This window comes from Oratosquilla oratoria, chromosome 11 (genome assembly GCF_046742065.1).
Source record: "Oratosquilla oratoria isolate Oo_2021 chromosome 11, ASM4674206v1, whole genome shotgun sequence".
Classification (NCBI taxonomy): domain Eukaryota; kingdom Metazoa; phylum Arthropoda; class Malacostraca; order Stomatopoda; family Squillidae; genus Oratosquilla; species Oratosquilla oratoria.
The window spans coordinates 63,868,611-63,890,778 of record NC_134787.1 but is presented as its reverse complement, the minus strand read 5'-3'; the positions used below and the strand labels follow the sequence as shown (position 1 = coordinate 63,890,778).

Sequence of the window (22,168 nt, the reverse complement as noted above, 5' to 3'; positions counted from 1 at the left end):
TGCAATAGCAGAAGTTTCTATATGCAAATAGCATTCACTCAGGGACTTAAAACCTATTATCATTGTGAAGTCACTTCCATCTTAGTAATTAATTACATGCTACATGGCAGGGTAAGAAATGCCTGGCATGGTGATGAACCACCCAACGTACCTCCTCCTGAAAAGAACCCATTCCCAAGGAAAATTCAATCATTTTAGTATCAAGATTAATCTTAATGCATAAAATGTTACTGAAGTTCAACAAGCATTTTAGATGGTTATGTGGGTTTATCAAAGAACATGTTAACTGCAAATTATGTCATGTTAAAACAAAATTGAAAACAGAATTAAGTGATGCAAACAATGTGTTAAAACCAATTGGGAACAGTGACTGGTGTATGTAACAAATTTCAAATGATTAAAGAAATTGTAAGTCTTGCTGTTGAATGTCAACTTTCCAGAAAATAAAAAAATATTAATTTGTACATATGGTAATTATTTATATGCTTTCTTAATTTCATCTACCTACTCATTATTATTATCATATTACTTTCTACAAAGTATGGTATCTTGACATGGGGAAGAAAAATCTTCACCTTTTATTCCAATCTCATTCATCCCTTTCCCTCCATCTTGGTTTTAACTAAGAATATTTCCTCACACTTCTTCCCTAGCACTACTACCAGTTTCAAAATGCCACTGATGAAACCTTAACCTATACACTGTGAATGGAGCCAGAAGTGGAAGATGAAATTCAATGCAAAGAAATGTAAAACTTTGGAAAAATACCAAAGCAAGAAGAGATCAATCAATCAATTTGTTGTCATGGATTTCTCATGTAGGAGACCTCTGGCTCCCAGATAACAGCCATCAGACAGGCCCATAGGTCATTTAAGGAAGAAGTATTGTGTTGTCTTGAAATAGCAAGTGTGGGCTAGTGCAAGATGAGATGTTCAGTCCTCCATGTAATGGTTGTATCAAGAGAAGTTTGTCTTACTATAATTTTTTTATCTATACACTCTTCCTTTCCCAAACCTACACTAATTTTCCCCAGTTACTCCCTCCATTTCCCTCCTAATCTTCTCGACACCTTCCCATATGCATTACCAACTACGCTTAATAGACCGATTCCTCTAAATCTACTACATTTATATATGTCCCCTTTCCCATGTATATGGAAAAATAAGCCAACCTACAATAATTGCCCCTCCCTTCATCAATCACTCCATGTGACAACTGTAAATCAGTTGCAGCATCAGTTTTTGACACTTTCACTGTTCTTTATTTCTCCTCTTGTCCTATAGCTATATTCTTCTTCTTTCACATCACACTCATTTTACGTTTCTCCCATTGCCACAATCAAACCTTCTATATCCTCCTCTATATTCAATAACCTCCTGAAATGTTCTACCTATCTTGCCATTACTAGTTTCACTTTCATAAGAAAACACTGGACACATCAAGGTCTGTCAGTAAGGTTACAAGAGTGGTAACCTGTATATTTTAGAAAAATCTGACTTGAGTTGGCACTACGAATTGATCTATTTCCCTCAGAATCCTTTCTATGAATGTTCAACATTCCTTAAAGACTTGTGGGTGGAGTTAACTATCCCAAGGAAACAATCTGACTCACAACTGCATCAAATGTAAAAAAGGATTAAAAATTATGCTTAGACATCTAAATCTTCCTACCTTGTTTTTGTTGTGTTCATTGTTGAATTCCAGCATGGCAATTTTCTTAGCAGTATCTTCACTACCAATATCTACAGATCTAATTCTACTGGCAAGGTCCTCATTGGTCATAGTTAGGGTCTCCAGCTCTGTGGTAAGATCCTTGTTCTTGGTAAAAGTATTTTCCAGCTTCTGTTTCAGCTCCACTGATTGGGATTCAGAGGTGGCAAGCTGCTTTTGCAATCCAGCCAAGGTGGTTTCGGCATTACTGACAGCAACTTTCTGCATGTGGAAAGATTCATATGAATGAGGCCTTACACTGTCAAGAAAATACAGCATCCTTCCCATTCTATTAATTCCATGAAAAGCAGCAAATTTTGCTTATTTATCTATAATAAATGTATCCTTTTGCTAAAAAAAAATATATATATAGTTGTCACTGTACTAAAAATGACAATTTTGCATCAACAGCTATATAAAAATGAATAGCTACATAATTTTGAAGATGCTTTCATGAACACGTCAATTTTTTCTTCCAAGTTAATGATGCATAAGACACAACAGTAATATGAAAGCAAAACAAAAAGCATAAATAGACCCAGAAAACATCTTCACATTCAAACTTAAACTAATATTAGTCAATGTGTGATCTGGTAAAATGTAATATTCTTAGTACTGAGCCTTATCAAATCTGAACCGTATAAATATGAAAAAGTCTTTGAAGAAATTATTTCGTGAATTTCTTACCAATTAATAATTTTGTAATAACCATTCAAATACAATATCTAGTAGCTTTTTAAAAATCCTATCACATATATAATTCATATCCCATTTTGGTATACTTATGATAAAACTACTATGAAAATACATCCTGCAAAATTAGGTTTGTAAAAAGAGACTCAAAGGGACTGCTTAATGTTTACACAATATATATATATATATATATATATATATATATATATATATATATATATATATATATACACATATATACATACATAAATACATACATATACACATATATATAATATATATATGTATGTATAAATACATATGCTCTTTCAACAAAGTGCCTTTTGTAATAATTATTACACTGGATACTACACAAAATTTGTCACAAAGATTAAAATTCTATATGCTAAATGGAATGATGAAATCCCACTGGAGGAAAGTGCATTAGAAAATCTGTCAAAAAACCCACCAATATAATGATTTTGGCACAAGAAAGCAAGAGAATTAAATTGAAATGTTTAGAAGTGGTGTTCGTTAGAAATTGTCTTCTACCATAAACATCGAACAAAATGTATTACTTTAGAACTATTCAGGGCATTCCACAAAGTTCTAAGAAGGAATTAGAATGCACCTGTGTCCTTCAACAGTCCTTCCCTAGGGTCATCTGAGTAAAATCTCCTCAAATAAATGTCATAAGTAAAGTCTTTTATATAGATATTTTTTTCCTTCATCATGGGTTCTTTTAGTAATGTGCAAATCTGGGGCAAATTCAAACTGCCCCAGATGCGACCATCACACAAAGGACAGAATATCTCATACAAACAATATCCCACACTAACAATTCCTAGACAACATGTCTCAGCACTACTTGATCTATCCTATATGACAGCTCTATTTCCATTCTCAGCCTCACCTTCACATTTCTTACTATCAATTCTTGCATGACCTATCACATTTCTCAAGCATTTGGCCTTTTCACTTCCACAGCACATAAACATATGTACCAAAAGGCCCTTCCACTTATAAATGGATGGTCAGGTCATAACATACATCCACCCTACACCCTCCTATCTTAGCACCTTGTGAATGAACAGTCATCCCTGTCACCGAACACACCAATGCAGTGAGATACAGCACTTCCATTGAAGGGTCTAAAGCTGGTCTACTCCCACCACTTTATTCTATAGCATATGGCACCCTCCCCACTTATCCATTTACAGAGAGAGAGAAAGAGAAAGAGAGAAATTATATTTGTATATATATATATATATATATATGTATATATATATATATATATATATATATATTTATATATTATATATATATATATGTATATACTTCTTCACTTATGTACACTATATTCAATCTTCAATCCTCTATCAGGATACATAACTGATTAAATCTAATATTCCCTCCTCTTTCTCTTGATCATAACCCATAGCTCACACATTAAACATCTTTTGTTCACACCATTTCAAAATCTAAAAAGTATGGGATATCAATACATATGTACAAAGACATTAAAAAGCTTGGACACTATTCTGTTATTACAAGAACTGCACCACAAACAGCATCACTACATACAAATGGCTGATGACGTAAGACCTTTTACTAACAGCTCCTCATATATTTAATGAACTCATCTCTACTAAGATTATTCTAATTAATTCCAAAACATCTTATAAAGTCATAATAATAATTTGATTTATAAAACACATTATCAAGGAATATTTCTAAATAGATTCTGCAAAAATGTGGCACAGAAATTTACCTGACACTGTAGTAGACGTGCCATTTCTTTGGGCGAGTTAAAAAAATGTATTGATGTATATTGTACAGCACTGAGAAATATCATCACTACATCTTTAGACTAGAATACATGCAGATTAAGTCATTCTTTTGCAAGTAATGGGAAAATAGAAAGGAAAACAAACTGTATAGTATCAAGACAGGCAACTAGTATATCAATAATTTTCCATTTCTGTTTCTAAAGGCAATGGTAAACTATGACATACAGTACTGAAGAACTAGTTATCAAAGAGATACAAAATAGTGAGAAAGATGTAGTAACTTTTCATTAGTATCAAGACCATAGCATCAGGACAAAGTTTAAATATCAAACATGCTCTCATACCAAAACAGATAAGCACTACTGTGATGGTTGTGTGTGTGGGGGATGCCATCACCATCTTCCCATGCTTGTAGTATAGGGATCACCGAACTTGTTTTCGGAGTAGGCCAGATAACTGATAAAATTGGAAAAAAAAGAGGAAGAAAAAGAAAAGAAAAAGAAGATAAAAGAGAGAAAAAGAAAAAGAAAAAAGAAAAGAAGTAAAAAGAAAAAAAGAAAAGAAAAAGAAAAGAGAAAGAAAGAAGGAAAAAGAAAAGCAGAAGTGGACCAGATAAAATGACCTTGCCAGATCCAGCCCATAGGCCATAGTTTGGTGACCCCTAATGTTGTAAAAGGCAACTGAGAAGAAATGTGGGGATTAAGGGTTCCCCACTCTGTATTTTTCTGCTACAACATTACTCGTCCATAAAAATAAATAAATAAAATAAAATAAAATAAGATAAAATAAAAACACCCTACACTATAATTGTTAAACCTTTCCATTGGAAAGAAACCTTAAAGATTTAGGCCTCACTTTTAATACATAACCTTCAGCCCACATGTCAAAGTTCTGACTATGAAAAAAAAAAAAAAAAAAAAAAAAAAAAACATACTACAATTCATTGCAAGCACAGGCTTCAAACAACAAATAGAAATAATTTATTATCTTTCATACAATTCATACAAACCACCTTTGACTGTTTCCACAGTTTGGTTCCCAACAATCAGCAACACAAGCAGACATTTTACAAACTATACACAATAAAGCATTGAGAGTGATACTAGAATGCATCAAAATCACCCCAATAAGATACCTATTTACAGAAACTAAAATCTTCCTCACAGAATAGTGTATGAAAATGAAAGGTACGTAGTTCTGTGTTAGAGCCCTCAATCCCACTCACCCATCTCATGCAAGTACTGCTAACTGAATTGAAAAATCACCCCAGCAACTTACTACTGAAGCATATACAACATTCTACCACCAGTACCACACTATACATCCACACCCAGCTCACCAAACAAGCTCTTCAAGAGAGACCACCAAACTAAATATTTCACCAACACTTCCTAAACATCAGTCCTACAGTTAAGTCCCTCTCAAGAGAAGTAAGAACCTCACTGGCACACTGGAGTCAAGACACCATCCAGTATTAAAACAACATCAACAAACTGCACTAGATGCAACAACCAGACAGAAGACATTGAAGACCTCATCCTACTATGCTCCACATTATCAATTTCTTGAGAACACGACATTATTTCTCACCCCCCCCCGTGGCCATTGCTGGTTACTTGGGAAGCATGGGTCTCCTGCAATAGAAACCTAACGGCAATGGATTGATTGATTAATGAAACCACTCTTCCTATAGGAAACATCACTTAATGTTCTCATGATCTTTGTATCACCTGCAAACATGTTAGTATAACTTGTAATGTCTTCTATCATGTCTTTATATGAATAAGTTACATTACAGGAGCTAGAAATTACCCTTGTAGGTCTCTGTTTGTCACTGCCTTCCATCCTGACAAATTATCTTTCATTACTCTCCTTATGTACCTGCCCTTCAAGAAACCTCATTCATTTGAGAAGTTTCCTCCTATTCCTCAAATATGTTCCAATTTCCATAGTAGTTAAATGTCAAAAATATTCTCTAGTTAGGTAAGGGCAATTCACCCAGCCCTTTCTCTTTTGCAGCACATAAAACATTCAAGTAAAAGCTTAATAACGTTTGACACACATGACCTTTCACATCTGAAGCCACATATGACTGTCCATCAAAATGTTCATCTCCTTCAAGATATTTAACCTATTTATGCAATTCTTTCAATTAATTTCATTATCATGCTAGTCATGAACACCAGTCTATAATTCAGTGCCAACTCTTAACTTCCATATATGGATTGATACTACATTTGCTCTTACAATCCTGCAGTATTACTTCTTTTAGCAAACAGAGACTATGAATATTGTTTCCCAACGGTTACCAGTATTCTTTAAGTACAGTATCCAGTTTGAGATCCCATTTGGTCCCAAGGCTTTTCTCACTTCTGGTGTTTCAGAGTTTTAACACCTCTTTACTTCCATGTTTATGTCCTCTAGCCCACAATCATTGCACACATCTCCTAGTTTCTTCATCATACAACACCTCACTTCCAGAAACTCCCTTGTTTCCCTTAAAATAGCTCTCCTTGGTAAACATGGACTTGAAGTTACTGTTCATTATTTATAATTGTGCTTTATGATTCTCACTATTCCATCTACTTTCAATTTTGTCATTTAATTCTTATGTTTCAGTTTACCATTAACAAATCAGTAAAATAGCTTAAGTTCATATCAGCATTTGTCAATTATACTTTCCTTAAAATGCTTTTTTCTTCTCTCCTTTTCTTTGTATGCTCATTCCTGGATATCTTATATTCCTTTTTTCTAAACAATTATCATGCTTTATTTATCCTAATTTTTGCAGACATTTTTAGTGAAAGGGCTTGGTACATATTTTCCTACTTTCAAGTTGTAAATATAAAATAAATCTCCCATTCATGCTGCATATTTTTTGACTGAATCATCTCAAATCAGTTCTTCCAAAATACTAGCAGGCTTACATGATACAATAACCATGACACCACGACAGAAGTACCGAATACATTACAAAAATAACTATATAAAACATATAGATATATTAATTATATATTTTTCTTTTTTCACTGCTAACACTGAAATACTGGCAAAAATTACTAGGCAATACAACGCTGTTAATGCAAGTGACAGCATTTGTATGTCAGTCATTCCATTGCATTAGGTTACTCTTGCAGGAGATCCATGGACCTTACTGGTGACAGCCATGTTGCCCCACATTTCATTCACAGAGGATGTGTTGTGCTTCTGTCTAGATATGGTGAGAGCAAGTTGTAGGATGTGGCAGGTCAGTGTAGGATGAGGTGGTCAGTATTTTTTGTGTAGTCACATCTAGTACAATTTGAATCTGTATTAGTATTTCTTTAGTGCTGAGTGGTGGCCTGAATACAGTCATACCAGTGTGATTCTTGCCTACTGTGGGAGTAATTTCTCAGTAGGGTTAATGTCTTGGTGGTTAGTTGTAGTACTAAGTTCAGGGGCCTGTCTTGGAGAGCCTGCTTTGAGATCAGAGTGCATGTTTGTGTAGATATGCCCTGGGGTACTGATGGAATATTTTTATAGATATCATTACAGTATGAAGCTGGAGTTGTTTTTCTGTTGTGTCTAGTTGTACTTGTGTAATGTGGTGTAAAGGATGGGTAGAATCAAGAACTTTTACACAAAATCTCAAGCCTGTCATTTTCATGTGTCGCACTATTGAAAGCATCCAGGATTCTGAGTGCAGGTAACTGGGGTGGTTCTGATGCATTCTGTTATTCTTAGTACTTTGTTTTGTATTGTCTATAGGACGCCTGTTTTCTTGATGTCTGGGAACCATGTTGGAGAGGCAGAGTCAACTGTGACTCTTATGAGTTGTTTGTAAGCTGTAGTATTTCTTTCAACTTGTCAAATCTTAGGCTTGCCATTGACCTTAGCATAGTACATTCAGTTTCTTATTTGCTCTCATAGTGGGGTCCTTGATATGTGAAATGAAGGACTTGTGCACATCAAATGTGAGGCCTTTTTTTCCCCTATCGGCACAGGCCAGCCATTCAAAATCACTATTGGAGGTTCCTTTGATTCATGGTTGTCTGGAGTGAGTAATGTCACTGATTGTATGTAAATACTGGCAATCATTATTATTTTTGTTAGTAACACTGCTCACTTGAGACAACCATGAATCAAACAAACAGCCAATATTAAAAATGAAAGTTCAAACCTTTCCACTAAAAAAGAACCTTAAAATTCTGGGCCTCACATCTGATATGTAAATTTCAATCCACATATAAAAGATCTGACAGTGAAAATCAGCAAGAAAATAAACATACAAGTTAGTTGCAAGTATGGAGTTTGGACTAAAGGAAACTTTAAACACAGTCTAAAAACAGTTCTTAAGAGCCACAGTATAGTTCCCATGATTTAGGAAAATATAGATACTTTACAAACTATACAAAATAGACTATGGAGAATAAGAACAGGATGCACTCAAACAGAACACCTATACATGGAAACCAAAATTCTCTATAGAAATCACATGAAAATAATAGGTACATAGTTCTATCAAGAGTCATCAACTCTACTCACCAATCACATTACATCAGACAAGTACAACAAACTAAACACAAGAAAAAGACAACAATACCAGCAGTATATTGCTCAAACATCTACAACAACCTTCTACCTACATTGCATAATACATCCATACAAAAATGAATTTACTCTCAGATCACAAGTGAAGCACTCTAAGACCAACCACCAAATCTTCTCCATCAAACCCCACCAGATCCACACAAAAACCCCTCCCAAGAGAAGCAAGAACCTCACTTCCATTACTGCATTCAGGTCACTGTCCAGAACTAAGATAATGTAAACACAGAATAACCCTGGCCACAAAAAAAAAACTATTCCAGATGCAGCCATCACACAGAAGATAATGAATACCTCATCTTACATTGACCCTCCCGAATCATAACCAGACAATATTTCTTCCTTGAGTAACTTCTGGGTTACTCTGGTGACTGTTGCTGGTATCTTGGGGTCTCCTGCAAGAGATACCTGCAACTATGGCTACCCCCCCATGCAGGGGGAAAAAGCCTTTGGTATATGTATGTATGTATGGATTGATTGACTGTCATCATCATCATTACTGAATCCTGCAGTATATCCTATGTCTTGCTGTACTGCCTCTCACCTGAGCAGTGTGGCTGAGAACATGGATGACCCTTCATCCATGAGGAGCTAAGATGAGAGGAATATTCAATGGGTTTTTGGATGGGTGAGGGATGGATATTTGCTTGTACTCAGCCACCACCCTTACATGGGGGGAAAAGGCCTTTTGGTATATGCATGTACCGTATATATGTTTTATTACTATATTATTAAATATATCTTACATGAAGATGACATTTATATATATATACATATTGAAAAAAATTAAAAGATAAGAAAAAAAAAAGCACTCTGGTTTGAGTGAGGTCCCACTAAACAAACCAATCTACCTTATGAAGAGGTTACAAGATGCAGAAGTTAATCGTCAGTAATGCAAAATCTATCACTTCAAAAGAAATCTGACTTACCTTCTTCCATCATCATTCACTTGCGGTTTCTATGCATTCATGAGGCAGTGGAGAGGAACACTAGAGAGCCCCGGACACTAAATCTCTGTCCAGGCTTCAGTTTCTATCATTGTTCTTCTAATTTGGACTTGGATTGGTGATCATGATGAAAACATGTTACTTCACTGTCCAACATTACGGATATATGTGGGAGGTATGCTAGAGTTGCTATGCTCTGAATGTACTTGTATGCATGAATACAACAGTGTTTCATGAAGTATGAATCACTGATGTTTTTACCTCCATTACTTTATATCAAAAGAAATATAAATATTTGTAAGATTTTAATGTAAACACCAAATCTAAATATTTCACATCAAGTTACACTGACATCTGGTTCACAAGCTACCTTCAAATCTTCTATCTTTGCCTCAGCTTCCATTTGGAGCTTTGCATATTTTTGGTCTGCCTGAGCTTGGAGGTCTGCCATCTTGGTCTCATGCTCTGAACACAGCTGTTCAATTTCATTTGCACAACTAAGTGAAAATTCAGCTTTTAAAGCACACACTTTGCCTTCATACTCCTCCTTGAGATTGTGTCGTAGAATGTCCATTTTGTCCTTGTATTCACTTCGTAGTTCATCGACAGATTCCATTTTTGAAAGTTTAAACTTAAGGTCTTCTACTTGGGATTCTAGGTCCATTCGTAATAAATTAGTATCACTTAAATTACATTCTAAAGTTTCAATAAGATTTACTTTATCATCTAAATTCCCTTGTAGATGGTGCAATTGAACACTAAGGGCTTCAATATCCCAATTCTTTTCTTGAAGTTGATTTTCATACTCATCTATCTTTGTAACCAATACTCTACCAAAATCTGCTTTATCTTCCATCATCTGTATTTCATATCTTTCTCTGGTAGCATTTAATCTCTCCTCATACTCTCCTTCAATGGTACATATTTTATCTTCATATTCTAATGACAATTCATCTTTTCTCTGTGAAATTATATCCATTTCATGTAACATTTCTTCCTTAAAGGATTTGTATTGAACTAAATGTTTTTCTTTTTCTTCTTTTAGCTTCTCTGAATAAATCTGTTCCTGTTCTTCAAAGACTGAATTGTAATCATCTAATTTTTTGTTTAATTCCTCAAGTTCGTTTTGTGATTTCTGATAATCCATTACTTTTTCTTTTAATTCATTTGTTAGAAATATAAATTTTGATTCAAAATCTTTCTTAAATTCTATTAATGTTTCATTTTCTTTTTCTATGTCATCAAGCTTTTTTTTTGTACCAGTAAGCTCTTCATCATCACTTTTTTGAGAACTAACAAGATTCTCGTTTTTTTCTTTTAAAGAATTCACCTCCTCCTGTAAGTTTTTCTTTTCATTCTCTAAAGACAGGATGAGTTTTTCAAGGTCTGCAACCATCTCATTTTGCATTGTTATTGTCATTGTCTGCTGCTCCTCAAAGTCGTCCCTGAGTTTTTGTTTTTCTTCTTCAAACACATCTTTATCTTGCTGAAGTTTATCAACCTTTGTTTGTAATCCAGTAATTTGATCTCCGAACTCAGTACTTAATTTATTCTTAATTTCTTCATTTTTAACAACAACTTGTTTAAGTTCCCCCTCAAGAGACAGTTTCTCATCCTTCAGCAAGTTTATCTGCTTTTCTAATTCCTGTAATTTCTTTTCATTCATATCTTTTATTTTATGCAAACCCTCATTCAATTTTGTTACTACCTCTACATGACTTAATTCTAATTTCTTTAAATTTTCATAATGACTACTTTCTTTATGACTAAGTTCTAATTTTAGACTTTCAACCAAGTTTTTTTTTTCTTCTACATCTGTCTCAATACTTTCTATGCATCCATTGGCTTGCTTCAATTTCGTCTCATACTCACTAATAAGTGTTTCCTTTTCCTTTTCATTCTGTTGTTTTTGAATTTCCAAATGCTCTACCTTCTCCTTGAGTGATGATTGCTCTGCATATACCTGGTCTAATTCTTCCCTTAACCTGGAAATTTCACTGTTCAGCTTTTTAATCTCTGAAAGATGGCATTCTACTTCCCTTTTAATGCTAGCAATTTCTTCTTCTGCCTTTTCGGACTTTTTTTCATTACCCTCAAGCCGTTCTTCAAGCTCAAGAATGTAAGAGCTCTTACTGGCCAAACATAACTCAAGATCATTAACTCTCCCATCTAATTCCACCAACTTCCCTTCTTTTTCCTTAATGATTCTGTCAAATTCTTCTTGAGATTTGAATGCCACTGCTGTTCTTTCCTTTTCCTCACAAACCATCTTTGCCTTTTCTAGTTCATTTTCAAGTTGGATAATTTTTTGCTGCAAGTCATAAACACTAGGGTCCACCAAAGCCTTAAGCTCCAAAATCTGCTCAGCAGACTTCTCATTATTATGCTCAATCAGTTCTAACAATTCTTTCTCACGCTTCTGCAAATCTTCAATCTGTTTCTTATAGTCCATTGGAATGATATTAACTGCTATGGAATCTGAACCATTTGGTCTTTCCTCATCAAACTCTGTGTCTCCTGAGGATGCCGATGCTGTAGCAATGCCTTCAGATCTATTTACACTCTCCTGATATGCTATAAATTTCTCTTTGAGTGCCTTAATTTGGACATCTTTTTCTTCATTAGATTCTTTAACATTCTTTAACTCTTCTTTATTTTCATGATTTGTTTCCTCGAGTAGTTTAAATTTCTGCTCTAAAGCCTGCATGTCCTCTTGAAGAGCATGATAGTTTTCCATGGACTGCTTTTGGTTGTTGACCAGGGTTGTATTCAGTTCTTGAATTGTTGCTTCTCGTGCTGCCAACTCCTCTTTTAGCTCTTCTTCTTTTGTATACATTTCAGATGTGAGATTGAAATTCTTAGTATTGAGATCTTCTAGTTGTTGCTGCAGATCCTCCTGCTGCAGCTTGAACGACTCAAGACTTGCATCTTTTTCTTTAATTGTGGTCTCTAACTTCTTAAATGATGTCTCGAGAATTTCATTCCTTTCTGAAACTTCTATATGCTCCTTTTGCAAAGAAGAAAACATTTCTTCAACAGATTCCTTTTGTTTCTTCGTCTTTTCTGTTTCCTCCACCCAACGTTCTTTCTCCTCCTTTAAACAAACAACAAAGTCATCCATATCTTTTTGAACTTGTGCCAGTTTCTTTTCTAAATTTTCAGCTTCCACAATTTTGTCTTTAAGATTTGCTTTTAAGGAATCTCTTTCCTTCTCAACAGTTTCTCTTAAAGCTTTGTCTGAAGCAACAGACTCAGATACCAGTTCTCCTGATTTATATCTATCTCTCTCATGTTCAACTGCTAATTTCTCATTAGCTAAAATAGATATCTGTCTTTCAAAACTTTCTTTGCACTCCTTTAAGGCATTATTCAAAGATTCTATTTCCTTTGATTTTTGTTCCACCTCTTTCAATAGGTCATCACGTTCTGCCATAATGGCCTTCATTAAAACATCAAATGTTCCTTGCAGTTCACACATTTTCATTTCTACCTTCTCCACCTTTCGCTGAAGAACTTCACATTCTCTTTGTTTATGTTCTCTTTCCCTTTGCATGACCTTTATCTGTTTATGTGCTACCTTCAACTTAGAGTTAAGACCCTTGGAGTGTTTTTCCAATTCATGTATTTTCTGAGTAAAGGCATCAACTTCTTTTTGATCTTCATCCTCATTACTGTCTTCTGAATCTTTTGCTACTTGTGGTTCTCCTGCACCTGCAGCTGGTGGCTCTGATTCAGTGGTCTGAGCAGGTTCAGATACATTCAAAGTCACAGGAGATGACTCAGAAATCTGCACTGGAGTAGATACTGATACAGTCGCAGGAGTTGGCACAGAAACCTCTACTGGAACTGATACGGGTTCAGTCACAGGAGGTGATTTGAGAATGACAGTAGGCCCTGGTACTTTAGATTGCTCAGGTAGTTTATCTGGTTCTGATGGAGATGGCTCTGGTGTATCAACTGATTTTGGTTTGGGTATTTCCTCAAATGGACTGTCTGAATCTCCCTGATCAACAGCAGCATTATCAGACTCCAAATCACTTTGGTTTTGGGTACTTACAAGTGATTCATGTGGCGTTTCATCAGTGGTTTCTTGATCCAGTACTGAAGTAACCTTTGTGTCTTCTGCTTGATTTGCTGCAAGGGTCTCAGCCTTTTTCTCCAATGAAGTTTTTTCTTCTACAAGAGTTGCAATTTCAGTGCGATACTCTGTCATCATGATTTCTAAAACTTCCAATTTACGAAGAATGTCAGATTTTTCACTTTCCAATGAAAAGCATTTATCATTCATTTTCTTAATATCTAGTTTTTTCGATTCAATATCAGCCACCTTCTGCTGATTATCTTTCATTAATGTTTCATAATCTTTTACCTTATCTTCCATGTCTTCAGTCATCCTGACCAAATTCTGCTTCAGTGCTCCCATCTCTTCTTTTGTTTTTGTAAGTTGGTCTTCAAGCTCTATGAAAGAGGTCTCCTTAACAGTCATACATTTATTCATATCTTCCTTCACTCTCTTTAACTCACTCACCAGTGTTGAGAGTGAAGTAATTTGGTGTATTCCCTCGATTGACTCCTTACCATCTAAAACTAAGGAAACATCAACTACCTTACCTGAAGGTGCAATATCTGCTGATACCAATACATCAGTTTGTTCATCATCCTTTGTTTTGATTCCTTCTCCTGACTGGTCTAAAGGTTGATTTTCCCTTACCCCCATCTCGTGCAAACTATCAGTACCCTCAACTTCCCTTACCAAAGACTTTACTGTTGATTCCTCTTCTCCTTTACCAGAAACTTTTACTTCATCATCACTGCAGGGGGGTCCAGGTAAAGTGGAGGGTGTTGATTCTTTCTCTGGTTTGCTTTCTACTGCTTTGGCTCCTGTGGTCTGCCTATCTATGACACCACCAGCAATTTCCTGAGGGGTAGCAGCACTTTCCTCAGCTATAACTTCACTATCCCCTTGGTTTACAATTTCCTTTCGACCAATTTCTGTAGGCTTACTACCTAACTCACCAGTGGGTACTTCTACAGTTTTTGTGGCAACATCCTGACCAGAAGGAGCTATAGCTGTTTTAACTTTTTCACTGGGTACATCCTCAACTGTTTCACTAACTGTTTCCTGGGGTGAAACTTCCACGGAATCATCAGGTTCAACATTCTGGTGAACTGCTTTTGGTTTTTCTGCTGCGGTAACTTCCGAGATTGTACTAGTAACCTCCTGTCTAGCCTCAGGAACTATTTCTTTTGTTGAATCAGTACTGGGTTTTAATGCTATATCACCTGTTGCCTCAGGAATCTTTGTTTCATCTGTTTTTACACTCTCAGTTTCTTGTACTGGACTGTCACGTTTTTCTTGTACTGCAATTGCAGTTGCTTCTTCTTTAATGGTAGCTATTTCCTGTACTGCACTGGCAACAGTTCCTTTTACTGTGCCTGCAGCAACTTCTTGCACTGCCTCCGCAGTTATTTCTGGGGTTTCAATACTTACTGTTTCTTGTGCAGTACCACTGGCTGGTTTGTCCACTACACAAACAGATCCTTCTTGGCCAACACCAGATTCTGTCTTCACAACCTCATCTGCATCTTTCTTGCATGTGACCTCAACAGCTTCTTCCTTTGGTGGCGTAACACTGGCTCCTACCTTAGGCTCAGTAACTTCCTCAGGGGCTGCATCTTTTTCGACGTCATGACATGCAGTTGACGTCGTAACCTGCACTTCTTCCTTCTGCACTTGACTGATGTCTGTGCTTGGCCCCAGCCCCTCCCCCCTCCCTGTGTCTCCTTCCCCACTGACGACGCTCGTCTCGCTCGACGGCGCATGTATGTCCGAAGTCGACACCGCCTTCTTCTCGTTCTGCACACGTGCAGCAACTTCGCCTGTCACCCTTTCGATCTCGTCAGCTTTCAAGTTACTTTGGGTACTAACATGTAGTAAATATTCACTGACTTTGGCATCAAGAGCGGCAATACTTTCGTTTTTCTCCTTCAAACTCTTTTCCAGGGCTTCTAGTTTGTTCTCCAAACTTCTTTTCTCCTTTTCGAACTTCCCAAGGTTTTCAAAGGTCGCTTCATCGTCATCCTCGATTTCGCGTGCTAGTCTTCGATTGCTTAGGGTCAGCTCTTCAAACTGCCTGAAGATGACTTCTCTGTCCCTCGTCAGCTGTCGCAAATGCTCTTGCAGTTGCCGACACTCGGCGTCGATGTCGAGTGGCGCGTCAGTCATTTCTACTTAGCCTGGCAGACTAACAGCTTAAAGAATTTGTGTTGTATATCCGCCGGCACTGTGTCGTTGTTCAGTGCCAGGGACTAATGCCCACACTACTTAAGCACCGGGGCCGATGTCACGGCGCTCCTCTCCCAAGACTAAGCAGACCTCCTCCACACCCAAAGCAGCCCTTACCAGACTGGGGCTAAAGAGGGTTCCTCACGATGTGCCAGTAGGGCGGCCCCACGATGCACAGTGCCAGCTGCCACGGGTCTCGCCCTCGACTTGGCACGTGTCCAAAACCTAACCTCTCCTCCCCTAAACCTCGAGAGGTCACTACGGTTTTTGTTTTTTCTTTTACTTCCTTCTGCCTTTGACTGTTCGACTACACACGGTCGCTGGATGTACTCCCGCCATGTGTTGGTCTCCACTGCCTTTTCCCCTCCTCCTCCTCCTGCTGCTGCTGCCGTTTCGTCAGACCTGAGGACATATTACCCTGTTGCTCTGGACACCTGCCCATAAAGGTCACGAATGCCAACCACCCCGTTACTCACCTCTTGCTCTAAGGCGTCTTCAGCCTTCTTCAGCCTGGCGCGAAGCTCCTCCAACTCATTGGAGAGCTCTTCTTCTTTTTCCTCCATCCGTGATCGTTCTTCGTCGGCCTGGTCTTTCAGAGCGGCAATTGTGGCATCACGATCTTGCAGGCTCCGTTGGTGTCTTGCCCTCACAGCCTCCAGCTCACACTGCTGGTTCTTTTCGTGGTCTTGAGCCACTCTGGCCAACTTCTCCTCATGTTCCTTTTGGGCCTTCTCAAGTTCACATCTGCATAGTGTTAAGAAGAAACGGTTTTTGATTTTTGACCTACTGTATATATATGCTAAAATACCTAACTGTGCTATTTACATAAGAAATATAAAAGGACGTTGGGAGGGAATGTAAAAATATTTGTCCATAAATAGAGTGCCTCCACGTCGTGGTGCCAACAGTGTGAGCGTGTGTCGCCCTCTGCAGCATAAAGCTTGAAATGATTTCCTGCTTGCCTGCTTGCCTGAAGCTGAAGTTGTCCTCATGCAACTTCCTCCCACCATTAAAACAATAAACTTCAGTTAAACTACTTTGCGCGCGTCACCTACCCCCAACGCGACACGAAAACCCATACAGTAGTTGACATTTGTGTATATTCATTTACACCAAATGCTGACCAGTTTGTTTATTCACCTTCCGTGCTGGGTAGCATTTCCATTATTTCACTTTATTATCATTATTATTTATTTGATTTTAGCTGCCATCACATTGTTCATTCAATCTTGACAGCAAATTGTACGCAGTCGTCGATGTTTGAGGGATCGACATCCTTTGGAACAAGTCACGCAGTACGGTTGGACAGGAGATTGTTCTCCACTCAAGAAAAAAATAATAACATGTAAATAAATAAATAAATAAAATAAATAAATAAATAGATAATAATAGATCAATAAATAATTGTTGCAATGACAAAGCGGTGGTTACTGCTGCAAACCTTCCGCCATGAGCGTTACTTTTCCTCTTTTCCGACTGCCTTCAGACTATTTTGTGCATCTCCTTGGCAGACCTCTCGGTAGCGAAAGGGTTAATGGAACTATTTCTTCTGTGGTTTCAATCTTACTTTGTCAATACTCTGCCCTTCTTTTAGAAACCGATACTGTACGTACAACGACAATACAATGAAGCCTACAAACTATAATAATAATAATGTTGCTAATCACCATTACCTACAAAAATTATATAAACTAATCAATGAAGAAATATAACAAAGAGAATTAGTATAATAAAGTAAATAAAATAAGGTTAATAAAACAAATAAAATCGGTAAATAAAATCAAATAAATAAATAAGGCCTACCAACCTCAAACCGTTCCCAACTGACGCGCACTTGGTGAGCAGGCCAAGGCAGTGACGCAATTCAACGAAATTATCCACCTAAAACATATCTAAGCCTGCCTACATTAAACTGTTTCAGTATCGTAATAATCCATGCACAAGTATTCTTCCAAATCCATAGGTAAGACAGTCCCACCACACTCATTTTCAACTCAAGACCAGAGTTCATCCTCACGACTTGGGTCTATTTTTGGATAGACGAGCTTTTCACCTCTCTGTCACTCTCCTTGTCGTTCTTCTTCGTTGCTTCGTATACTTTGGTGACACTTGACAAAGTTTGTCAATTAAAAAAAATGATTCGTTTTCTTCCTCATCTCTGCTTCCTAAACTGCATCTACTTTTGTAGAAAAATGAAATAAATTAAATAAACAAGCATATACACACACGCATGAATGTGCACATACATATATATATATATATATATATATATATATATATATATATATATATATATATATATATATATATATATATATATATATATATAACATGAATCGTCACCCCTGACTTCGACAGAATTACAATTCTTTATGCAGGCCAACCTAGGTTTGCGATTCTCCGGTTGTGTAAGTTGATGACAATAAGCATAACCCTCGTTCAACCTAACCTAATCTAAAGATTAGGTTAGGTTCCACTGTTGATATTCGGCGTAATGGGGTGACAATTCTTCAGGTGGGATCTCATGGGGACGATTCTTCATGTGGGCGTTCTGGGGTGACAATTCTTCATGTGACCCACTTATATATATATATATATATATATATATATATATATATAGAAAATCAACAAATGGATAAATAAACAAATGAGTAAATACATAAAATCACAACCGTATTAGCAATTGAGTTATTAGTAATGATCTCAAATCAACTAATAGTTGTTAGTAATAACATTGTGGGATCAACGGAAAGTGATGGTTCTAAAAGATGAACGGCAGAGGGAATCATGTCCATTTTAAAAACTCGTCAATATCTCGCCTCATTCTACAGGCGAGCCCTAGATCACTATGAACTTGACTGTATTTCCCCCACGTTAGAATTGGTGACTATTCCCATTATCTACTATAAATTGGTGACATTTAAACTGGCCCACATTATTCTAACCGATAGTTCGTCCATGGGCTGCCGTTTTCCAGAGAAACGCCAGGCAAGAATCATCATCATAATTTGTTAATTACTATTATCATTGTTATCATTATTGTTGTTTTTGTTATTTTTATTAATATTATTACTACTATGTGCTAAACAGCATGTTTCCGTTTTAGTAATTCTCTTTTTACGTTTACATTCGAAAAAATAAAATAAAATAACGTAATTTATATACCGTCGTCGCTAGGGTATGCGATTTCGCTAAACTACCTACAAACGCAGTACGAAAAATCCTAATCAAAATAGCTTTGTGTCTCGTCCCGAATAATATAAAAATCGCACACAGTTACTAATCACCAACGACCCAATAACATCTACATTCAACTTACTAAACCCTGCCCAACAGGCTATTTTATTCAGTTGAATGTGACCCATAGTTAGATAGAATCGTCATGCGATACCGAGAATACTACGAGAAGTAGCACTGCCCACAACAGTATCCATTAGGAACTGCCTAGTGTAGGCCTCATGGTCTCTTGCAGTCTCCTTCATTTCTATGTTCTTATGTTATAACATCACCATCGATTGGGGGCTGCAAGGAGTGTGTTATTTCACTCACACGCCGCCGCCAGTCCCCATGGTCTCCCCGAGCAGGGCAAACTCCCATGCAGTCACCCTTCCCATTCCAAACAACTCTCGACAGCTTCGATCCACTTGCCCCAACCATGAATTCTGTGGGCAACCCCTTCTTAATCTTCTCCATCGAGGATTGTCTCTTGTGGAGAAAACGCTGAATAGGATCAGCATCAGGGCAACGTGCTACGTGATGCCCATATAGCCAGAGTTGACGTTCACGAATTATGCTGACGGTAACTCCTAGACTGAGTCTCACAGAATAGTCTCTGGTTTGATACGAAGTCATTCCAACGATACCTCATGATTCTCCGAAGGTGTTTAGTAGCAAAGGCACCGAGACGCTTCTATGTCAGCATTCAATGTTCTTGCCTCATAGCCGTACAGCAAGACTGGGAGCACTAGTGACTTGAATATTCGAATCTTAGTCCTCCTGCATAAATAACGGCAACGCTTCATATTCTGGTTGAGAGAATCCATAAGACCAATCCTTTGTAGTACTTCCTGAGTCCTGACATGACCCACCACTGTTGTGCACTACACTACCAAGGTATGTAAAGCTTTCCAAGACCCCAATGTCCTCGCCACAAGCATGGGCAAGCTGAACTGTGTCATCCAGTAATCCCCCAAACTCCTGGACCTCGGTCTTTGTTCAAGAGAAAGAGAGAGAACGAGAGAGAGTTCTTAAATTCTTGTACTGTTTTTGCACACACTACTGCTTTGTCTAGTATGTTCCATACATCCACCACTCTGCTGGGAAAGCTGTTTTTTCAGGTCTCTTCTATAACTGTCCTTTTTGAGTTTCTTTCCATGTCCTCTTGTGTTTCTCTAATCACAATTTAGTGTGTGTGTGTGTGTGTGTGTGTGTGTGTGTGTGTGTGTGTGTGTGTGTGTGTGTGTGCGCGCGCGCGTATATAAGATCTCTCGAAACCCATTACAGATGGCCAGTCGGAAACCTCGGCCTCCCTTGCATTGCATTACCCCACCCGGCTCTGCACCACCGACTCTTCCAGTCTTCAGTCAGCGTCAAAGCTCTCGGCTCGTCATCCATCTAAGATTCTAAAGGCCTGTCTACACGAGCGGGCCTGATCGGCGGGCTTGCCCGTTAACGGGCATATTTGACGGGCAAACGATCAAATTGCCCGAAAGGCCGCCGAGCGAAATCACTGAGCTGGTGCCCGGTAGCTGGAGTTTCTACCCTGCCAGACGCAAGATAATATCGCAGAGTTGCTTCCAGACGAGCTTCTGCTGTAATGCTGTTTCTCATAACTGTGTCTTTCTTCACTATGTACGGCTCCACCTTTGATAATAAGATGTAAAAAGTGCTTACATTCATCCTCAGGTAATTTCTGAAGTCGTGTTCCTCACTACTTTGTAGTTCATGAAGTATTGTTGCAGTGCTTCCAAACATACTTCTTTTCTTTAACCAATCTTTACACCATATCCCTTTCTTCTTTTTCTTCTTGAGACACACAGCTATTATCATAGAGCACAAAATCTTTTTCTTGACAATGCTAGGCACCATGGTTCTCGTACAGCACTCCACCCGCTACTGGCAACATCGTCGGGCAGGCCCAGCTGTTCATCACTTCGGTCGTGTGGACAACATTCACGGGCAGGCCCGCGAGAATTTGCCCGTTAACGGGCAAACCCGCCGATCAGGCCCGCTCGTGTAGACAGGCCTTAAGGCGTCACTCTCCCAAAAGAAAGCTCGCATCCTGAATACATTTCCATGCATCATTGCTCTCCCCCTTTGTCTATACTCCTTCACAGAATCCAACGCAGCCATCACCTTCTCAGTGACTTCTAAAGGTGGCAGCACACTCGGCATTTCTCGCTAGCATGCTACTCACTTTTGCTACTTGCTTTGTTAGCAAAGTCTTGCGTATCCGTCACATATAGAATGTTTTGCTGGTGGTATTTCGGCTAACGCGAAAACAAAAACAAAATTTCCAGCCAAGTATTCTTCTGCACTCAGAGAGCAGCAAAACTTGCCGTTGGTTCTTCCCGGCAAGTTATCCACTTTTCCTTGCAGCAAGAGTCAGCAGCATGCTACTCACTTTGGATACCAAAAATCTGAGTAGCAAAAGCAAGTAGCATTTTAGCGAGAAATGCCTAGTGTGCTGCCACCCTCTTATGGACGTCCTAACCGGCGACCGTTGATTATATCTCCCGTTAGTAGTGGCAACATTAAACCTGGTGCAGCCTACACTTCGTAAACATTATATATTTATACACACAATCTCTACCCCCCACGACAAAGTGGGACATTTTCCTTTGGCTATTAAAAAATATATATATAAAATAAAAATCAATATTTAACCCACCGTCTCTCCTTCAGCCCCTCTCCATAAATCTATTCTTCAAAACTTCCTTCTCACTTCCTCATCCCCCTCACCCTCCTCACCACGCTTGACGATATGCACCAACGGTCATCCTGATGAAATGCTAGAATGTCAATCTGACATTCGTGAATTCCGTTACAAGTCAGAGTGGAAGCGTTGCAACACTGCACTTCCTAGACTTTTGGTGATGATGATTTATGGTAGACGGGGGGGGGGAGTCAATCCCTGCCCATTAGCCACAGGGTCGTCGACAAATCAGACCATCCGT

At 38.0% G+C, this 22,168-nt stretch overlaps 2 protein-coding genes across 14 annotated transcripts in view; both read right to left on the bottom strand.

Annotated features, from left to right (window-relative positions):
- Window positions 1-22,168, bottom strand: part of LOC143029865 (uncharacterized) — a 137,608-nt gene that overhangs the window by 26,173 nt on the left and 89,267 nt on the right. For all 12 annotated transcript variants that reach the window (XM_076192997.1, XM_076192999.1, XM_076192996.1 and 9 more), the window contains 2 exons: window positions 16,469-16,736; window positions 1,672-1,932 (listed from right to left, as the gene is read on the bottom strand). In XM_076192997.1, coding sequence (XP_076049112.1) covers window positions 1,672-1,932; window positions 16,469-16,736 — 529 coding nt within the window. The remainder of the gene's footprint in view (window positions 1-1,671; window positions 1,933-16,468; window positions 16,737-22,168) is intronic.
- Window positions 4,610-14,453, bottom strand: LOC143029867 (uncharacterized). Of its 2 annotated transcripts, none has more exons than XM_076193002.1 (3): window positions 10,077-14,453; window positions 9,689-9,815; window positions 4,610-4,628 (listed from the first exon to the last, which is right to left on the bottom strand). In XM_076193002.1, the coding sequence occupies exons 1-2, from the start codon at window positions 14,421-14,423 to the stop codon at window positions 9,795-9,797; spliced, it is 4,368 nt and encodes a 1,455-aa protein (XP_076049117.1). In that variant the 5' UTR covers window positions 14,424-14,453; the 3' UTR covers window positions 4,610-4,628; window positions 9,689-9,794. The 2 variants fall into 2 exon arrangements, with proteins under 2 accessions (XP_076049117.1, XP_076049116.1); XM_076193001.1 differs by lacking the exon at window positions 4,610-4,628 and adding an exon at window positions 9,318-9,424.

Bases quoted from the DNA above. Each gene is read 5' to 3' on its own strand.
- LOC143029867 (XM_076193002.1), bottom strand. From the start codon at position 14,423: ATGGGGGTAAGGGAAAATCAACCTTTAGACCAGTCAGGAGAAGGAATC. The intron at 9,816-10,076 runs GTAGCTTGTGAA...CACCAATCCAAG, and splicing joins CAAAGATAGAAGATTTGAAG to TCCAAATTAGAAGAACAATG.